Genomic DNA, 8,515 nt, shown 5'->3' on the forward strand with positions numbered 1-8,515 from the left:
CTCTTCTCAGACTCTCTCTAATTTTCTCATTTTTCTTTCCTTTTTAGCATCAGATAAAAATATACAGCTTAATATAGTCTCCATTAATTTTATAATTTGATGTGGTTTGATTCTTTAAAGAAATAAGGTGAGTATCAGACACAAAGTTTCTTGAAAATGAACTTAGTATATATAAAGGTTTGATTGGCTCTTCTTCCTGAAATGGAAGCAAGTCCTCTCCCTGTCAGCCACTTGCCATCCTATAAGTTTAATCATTGCAGCTTTTGGTCAGCTTGGACTATTTTCTGTCACTGATTTTTTTCTCCTTTTCCTTGCAGGTTTCCATCTGGGCTCCACAGTGAGGTCTGAAACAAAGGGCATCTGGATGTGGTGTGTACCTCATCCATCCAAACCCAATCACACCCTGGTCCTTTTGGACACAGAAGGCCTGGGTGATGTGGAAAAGGTAAGGCATGGAGTCAGGGGAAAATCATCTTTGCTTAATTCTCTGTTTATCTTTTAATTTGCTATATTAATTTAATGTTTGTGACATATTTTCATAATATAATTAATGATTTTGTTGTTGTTGTGTGCCGTGGAGTCGGCTCTGACTCATAACAACCCTGCATAGGGTTTCCAAGGATGTAAATCTTTACGGGAGTGGAAAGCCTCATCTTTCTCCCTACGGAACAGCTGGTAGTTTTGAACTGCTGATCTTGCGGTTCGCAGCCTGATTCCTAACCACTATGCTACCAAAGCTCCTTATAATTAGGGATATGAGGTCAAATTTTGTTTACTGGTCTTAATTCTTTTGTAAGCTCAGATGGTACTAGTTTATAAGGGATTGACTTTTTTTTTTTTTTTTTTAAACTGGGGTGAATAAAAAGTAAAACTTTTTGAGCTGTTGAAATTCAGGGCTCTGTGCTAAGTGTTGTAGGAACAAAGTAAAGACCAAACCTGATTGGGGATTCAACAGGTATAAAATATGGTCAGAATCAGTTGTCATGGATACGTGCAAGTGAGTATCTAACCTATAACTATAGGTTAGAGAATTTATGTTCTGTGGAATCAATAGCATGCATCTTAAGAACCTAATGATGATGAGGTTAGAGGTATGAGCCATGAAATTAGGGTTCAGTGAAGTTATCTGTTTAAATGGCCTTCAGCAAAGTTCCAACTACTCTAGGAATATTCATATAGGTTTTGGTGAAAGTCTCTGGTCTTTAGAGACAAATTCTTCTGCAAAGAATCATGAACATGATTAATTGAAAATGTAATTAATGAGAAGTTTTAGGCAATTTGTCTTTATAACAGGTTGAATGAATAATTCCACTTATTTAATTACTCTTATTCATTACCATGAGTCAAAATTAAAAGTAGATCTTTGGTTTATATTACTGCAAAAATAGTACCAACAAATATGGGAGTGGTTACTCTGAATGGCCTTTCCTGACTCAGCTTCCATTATAGCCCAACTCTGCCTTTCTTCATTCAAATGGTGTAAGTTAGAATATCTCTAAATGAACCATGGTTTCTAACATTTCTGACTTAATTTGTGTTGGTTTTGATGCCTGTGCCTCTGTGATCCCATTATGAATAAAAGTTCATACTCTATCAATTCTTAAAAATCTATCTACTAGTATCTTATGCCAGTCAAACATAGTCACCCCTTGCTCTGAGTCTACTAAGCACTTGTTCCTATTTATTGCAATAAGTACTTTTTCTTTTACATTATATCTGTTTAGCCACTCATGATTATAATATTGACTGTATGTATGCTTACATGTTTATCTGCTTCTCCAAAAAGATATCTTCATGACATTATGAACAACCATATGGGATTTTGTGTTCATACAACCCACTGGAATCCTGGTGTGTTGCTGTAGGATAAGCAATAGGCCACAAGTTCGGTTTGAACCACAAGGTTGGCAGTTCAAAATCATCATCTGCTTCTTGGAAAGCCTATATAGGGTCACTAGGAGTCAGAACCGACTTGACTTGATAGCATGCAATGACAACAATGAATACTGCTACTTACTTGTCCACATACTTGTATGTTAATGTGATGCTAGAAGCTATGTCAGTAGTATTTTAAATATCAGTGGGGTCACCCATGGTGGACAGGTTCCAGATTAAGACAGTCTTAAGGCTTCCAGACTACGACAGAGAAGGAAAGAGTAGTGGAACACTTCTCAATAGTTAGCTATTGAAAATATTATGAATAGTAAGTAGTGAACCATTGTCAGACATAGTGCTGAGAGGGGAGACTCTCAGAATGGAAGGCACTCAAGATATGACTGGGGGAGTGTTATCTTCTTAAGGTAGAGTAAAATTTCATGACATGAATGGAGCAAAGTTTTGGGGGCATTCATTTACTGATATGGCAGGACTCGAAATGAGAGACATAGCTGCAACATCCACAATTATTCAGAACATGGAGTGTATGAAATAAGAATTTTGGAAAATTGAAAGTCATCAAAAATGAACTGAACCCTTAAAGATTTATTTCCTAGGCATTAGTGAGATAAAGTGGCCTGGCATTGGTCATTTTGAGTAGAAAAAATATATTTATTATGTAACGAATGAGAAATTGAAGAGGAATGGTATAACATTCATAGACAAAAACAGTATTTCAAGATCTCTCTTGAAGTAAAATGTTGTCTATGATAGGAAAATATCTTTCTGCCTCAAGTAAAAATAATTAGTACCTCCACTATTACTCAAATTTTTGGAATCCTGGTGTGGCTCTGTAGGCTAAGCACTGGATCACAAGGTTGTTTTCAATCACAATGTTGGTGACTCAAACTCTATGGCACTTCACAAAAATAATATGGGCAAAATATTGAATGATGCAGGAAGCATCAAAAGAAGATGGAAGGAAAACATGAAGTCACTGTACCAAAAAGAATTAGCTGATATTCAGTCATTTCAAATGGCAGCTTAAACTGATGGTATTGAAGAAAGAAATCCATGCTGCACTGTGAAGGCACAGACAAAAACTAAACTCCAGGAATTGACAGGATACAAATTGAAATGTTTCAACAAACTGGTGTAGCTTTTAAGGCATTCACTGATTTACACCAAGAAATTTGGAATACAACTAGCTGGCCAACTGATTGGAAGAAATCAGTATTTGTACACATTTCTAAGAAAGCTGACCCAACAGAACGAGGAAATCTTCTGACAATATCATTAATATCACATGTAATGAAAAGTCTGCTTTAAGAGAATTAAAAAAACAGTTGCAGTAATACAGTGACAGGGAACTACCAGAAATACAGGTTGCATTCAGAAGAGGGCATGGGACAAAGGAGATTATTGCTGATGTTAGATGGATCTTTGCTGAAAATAGAGAATCCTAGAAAGATGTTTAGCTATGCTTTATTGATTATAAAAAGACATTCTACTGTGTGGATCATAGCAAACTATGGACAACAGTTCAAAAAATAGGTACTGTAGGGTAATAAACTGTGTTTGTGAGGAGCCCATACATAGATCAACACGCAGTTGTTCATACAGAGAAAGAGAATACTGAATGGTTTAAAATCATGAAAAGAGTGTACCAGGATTGTATCATTTCCCCTTGTTTATTCAATTTGTATGCTGAGCAAGTAATCCAAGAAGCTGGATTATGTGAAGGAGAATATAGCATCAGGATTGGAGGAAGACTCATATCATAACAACCTATGATATGCATATGACACAATATTGCTTATTGGAAGGGAAAAGGATTTAAATACTTACTGTTGAAGATCAACGACTACAGCTTCAGTATGGATTGTGCCTCAATGAAAACATTTTTTCAAAATCCTCACAACTGGTCCAACAAATAATATCTTGGTAAATGGAGAAAACATTGAAGTGATTAAATAATTCTTTTTGCTTGGATCCACAATAATAATGTGTGGAAACAGCAGTGAAGAAAACAAATGACGTATTGCATTTGGTAAATCTCCTGCAAAAGACATCTTAAAGTGTTCAAGAACAAAGATGACAGTTTGAAGGCAAAAGTTTGCCTGATCAAAGCCATGATATTTTCAATAGCCTCATACACATGAAAAATTTGGAAAATGAATTAGGAAGACCTTAGAAGAATTGATGCATGCGAATTTTGCAAAGAATATTGATAGTATCATGGACTGCCAGAAGAATAAACAAATTGATGTAGGAATAAGTACAGCCAGAATGCTCTTTATAAATAAGGATGGCCAAACTTCACTTTTCCTACTGTGGACAATTTTTCATGTCCTCCTGGAGGAGGACATCATGTTTTGTAAAGTGGAGTGTTGGTATAAAAGAGGAAGACCCAGCAAGATAGATTGACAGTGGCATCAACAATGGTCTCAAACATAATAACAATTGTGAGGAAGGCGTAGGACAGGGCAGTGTTTTATTTTATTGTTCTTAGGGTTCCTGTGAATCTGAATCAACTTGATGGCACCTCACAAGACTAGCAACAGCAATGAATACTTGTTTAATTTAATGGAATAACATTTTGCCCTAAGAAGCCCTGTCAGCACAATTGTTAAAGGCTTCACTAACTGACCAGACGTTTAATGGGTCAAACCTACCAGCTGCTCAGTTGGGAGAAAGGTGTGGCAGTCTGCCTAGGAAAACTTCTCTGTCCTATGGGGTCACTATCAGTTGAAATGGGGTCTCTGACTATGGGGTCACTATCATTGAAACCTTCTCTGTCCTATGGGGTCACTATCAGTACTTGACAATGACGGGTTGGAGTTGGTTATTTTTACCCTTAATCAAAACTGAAGATACTATAGGTATTACTTTGTCAAAACTGAAAATACTACAGCTATTACTTTCCTCCTTCTACTGAACAATTAAGGAGCCCTGGTAGCATAGTAGCTGGGATGGTAGCCACAAGATTTTCTGCTCCTATAAAAGTTTATAGCCTTGGAAACCCTATACAGGGTTGCTATGAATCAGAACCAGCTGAACGGCACACAACTACAGACACCACCACTGAGAAGCTACTATGATATAATCTATAAAACACTTTACTCACATTGACAGTACATTCACTAAGTTTAAAACCTAAGGAAGCCTTGAAAGAGGTCAATGCAAATACAAAATAAGTTTGAAGTTAGCATTATTTTCAGAATTTACTTTGTCCCTTAGTCAGTTGGGACTGTGAATGTTCAAACAAATAAATGAATGGAGAACAGACTCCTGAGTCTCTTGTTCTAATGCACTTTCTAGGGTGACCCTAAGAATGACTCATGGATCTTTGCGCTGGCTGTGCTTCTGAGCAGCACCTTTGTCTACAACAGCATGTCCACCATCAACAACCAGGCCCTGGAACAGCTGCAGTATCCTTTCAGGAACCCAACCACCAGGTTTACTAAGCTTTATGGGAATGGAAACCAAGACTATTTCCTTCCTCATCTGACTCAGTTGTCCCAAAAGTCAGGAGGAGGGAACAGTGGGTAAAATGGAATGTTTATGAAATTTATTTCTAAGTAACATCTTGCCATTGCCGTGTCTAGTACTTCTTCCTTAGCTAAGTTCCCAGCTATGTGACTGAACTGACAGAGCTAATCAGGGCAAAATCCCCCTCTGAATCAGATGAAATAGAAGACTCCACCGAATTTGTGAGTTTCTTTCCAGACTTTGTTTGGACTGTTCGGGATTTCACGTTGGAGCTGAAGGTAGATGAACACACTATCACTGAAGATGAGTACCTGGAGAATGCCTTGAAGCTGATTCCAGGTATCATGGCTTAGGTGGTAGATAGGTCAGCAGGAAGTGATATCAACTGAACCATGTCATTCATCTAATGAAGTCAATATATACTTGAGACTAGACTGAGTCCCAGGAACATGGTTGTGAGGAGAATACAATTGTTCTGGGCTATTATTACCTGAAAGTATCCAGTAGCTGGAGTTTGACCTCTCAGAGGAAATTTAGGACCCCATGTTGGAGCAGTTGATTACTGTACAATTGGCACTATGAAAAAAAATAAATAAATCAGATTGCAATCATTATTACAGCTTCTTAAAGCCCTGAGGAAAAAGAGTCCATGAAACTGGAAGTTATTAAACACAGAATAATGAAATCATATGATATAATTTTAAAAGCATTTCTCATGTATTTTACTAAAGGAGTCTTGGTGGCTTGGGGGGGCAGTTCTTAAATCACCTTAATGGTGTGCAACAATATACTTTACTATCCTGGATATTTAATTCCCTCAGAAAAATGACATTTATACAGTGAAAGCTATGAGATTCAAAGCTAGATGAAACTACCTTGCTTTTATGAGTCTTGTAGGTTTTTTGCTTTTGACAAAATTTATTCTTACTACTTTTCTATTGCTTGTTTTAGAGAAAACTATTTGAATTTTCCTTCTCTGATAGTTCTCTGCCTTACATTGGTTATGGCTCATTTAGATTTTATTGTATACTAAAGGGTCCAGAATAAAACACTGAAGTATTTGTTTGAGGAGGTCGTCAAATCCTTTATCTTATTCATAACATCACATACATTATTCCACATCCTTACATAATATGTTATCATTTTAATATTAGGAGTTTTTATTATGGATTTTATTTTAGGGATGGCTAACTGACAGCGTTGGAAGGAATATACATTTTGATGTATTAATTTCTTTAACAAACACTTACTAAACAATGGGTATCTACCATAGACTCTCTCTGCAAGGCACAGTCGTGTCCAATATAATATGATGTAGACAAGTGATGATGTCTCATAATTGCATTTAGGTTAATTATACTCAGTGGGGATCTTTCATAACAGAATTCTTAAACTATTTATGCTGGGTGTAATTGTCTTTGCTAAAAGAATCCCTATTTTGAGGTTCTTATTTTTTCTTTATTGACCTGAGTATCACCTTATCTCATGCTTTTTTAACCAACACCATCTTTTCTATAAAGTATTATATTGTTTTTAAGTTCTCATTTTATTTCTTTTGAAGAAAAGAAATTATTTCTGTCATGAGACTATTATGATCAGAAAAATACATCTGACCATTTCTTTTCATATATCATTCGATAAAAAATGGTTAAATACTTACTTTACTAAACTTCATACATAGGATGAGGAAACCTCACATAAGTTTATTCAATTGAGAATGATTAGTCAATTCCTGTCTAGAACATTTTCCTTGAATAGTCCACAAATGGATCTTTTTTGTTGTTGTTGTTGTTGGTTCAAAGCTAATTTAATGATTCGGTAAAAAGAGACTTAAACATGGAGACTGCATGATGCAAAGATCTCTGAAAAGAAAACTTGACAGATCCTTTTTCTGAATGCTGTTCCTTCAATGATTTCTCGCTTTCTACTTCTGTAGAGAGATATTCCAACCATCAAAATTCCAACCAGATCCCTTTCCTGAATGTTGTGCCTGTAATGATTGCTCTCTTTCCTGAAACAGGTGGAAATCCCAGAATTGAATATTTCAACCGGCCTAGAGAATGTATCAGACATTTCTTCCCAAGACGGAAGTGCTTTGTCTTCGATCGTCCTACAAATGACAAAAATAATTTGGCCCACATTGAAGAAGTACCAGACGAGCTGCTAGATCATAATTTCTTGGTGCAAGTAGACAAATTCTGTTCCTACATCTTCAGCCAAGCAAAGGCCAAGACCCTGATACAGGGAATCATTGTCACTGGGAACCGTGAGTCACTTCTGCTGTAAAGCATGTCTCTCTATGGATCAATGTCTGAGATGTTGCTGTGATTATTCTGTGGGTTTATCAGTAATTTTGTTTTCTTCTGCATGTGAATATGCAAAAAGAGGTGCACATGCCACACATAGTAGTGCACATTTTCAAATAATTTTCTTTCCACATGAGGATTTATTGAGGTCAAATATATCTCAGGAAATTAATGCATTAAGTTGTAAGCACAAACTGCTCAAAGGAGAGAATATTTGCAGTTCATGGAAAAGTCCAATGTGATAAACCCTTCTCAAGGAAGAAAACATACTTTACAAAATTCCTCAAGTCACAAAGCACAAAACAAATCATGAATCCCTACAAATCCTTTGTGATTTTTAAAAACAAAACTAAATGTAATAAATGTATAGGACTGTCACTACAAACTTAGCCATTTGAATCTACCAGCTGCTCCACAGGAGAAAGATGAGTCTTTCTGGTCCTGTAAAGATTTACAGCCTTGGAAATTCAACACAAGTTCACTATGAGTCATAATCTACTTGATGGCAGTAGGTCAGGGTGATCTTCATGAGTATCTGCCCTTGCAGTTGAGTAGTGTCTGTATCCTGAGGTGGGTTCATATTGAGATTAATTCTCTGTTTTTCTATCTTGATGTTGATTTTTTGTTTTCTTCACAAGGAACCACTGTTTTCTTTTGTAACTAGCCCCACAATTTATGTAACTACTTTACCTATCTATCTAATAAATGCATATCATTTTGTTTTTAAGATTTTATTGTGAACTGAGTGATAGTTTAGATGGGAGAACATCAGTTTTATACTCATTGTTTCATTGATTACAATCCCCTCCATGCATCATCATTCAATGGTATTTGCTTCTATT

General features: G+C 36.2%; 1 protein-coding gene across 1 annotated transcript in view; it reads left to right on the forward strand.

The window, feature by feature from the left end:
* Window positions 1–322: 322 nt before the first annotated feature.
* The window catches only part of LOC102822356 (guanylate-binding protein 4-like), a 33,902-nt gene continuing 25,709 nt past the window's right edge, over window positions 323–8,515 (forward strand). The window contains exons 1-4 of the mRNA XM_006831061.1: window positions 323–445; window positions 5,197–5,306; window positions 5,510–5,706; window positions 7,388–7,633. Of these exons, the coding sequence (XP_006831124.1) occupies window positions 365–445; window positions 5,197–5,306; window positions 5,510–5,706; window positions 7,388–7,633 (634 nt within the window). The 5' untranslated portion in view covers window positions 323–364. The remainder of the gene's footprint in view (window positions 446–5,196; window positions 5,307–5,509; window positions 5,707–7,387; window positions 7,634–8,515) is intronic.

The sequence above is a fragment of the Chrysochloris asiatica genome, unplaced genomic scaffold (genome assembly GCF_000296735.1).
Source record: "Chrysochloris asiatica unplaced genomic scaffold, ChrAsi1.0 scaffold00002, whole genome shotgun sequence".
NCBI lineage: Eukaryota > Metazoa > Chordata > Mammalia > Afrosoricida > Chrysochloridae > Chrysochloris > Chrysochloris asiatica.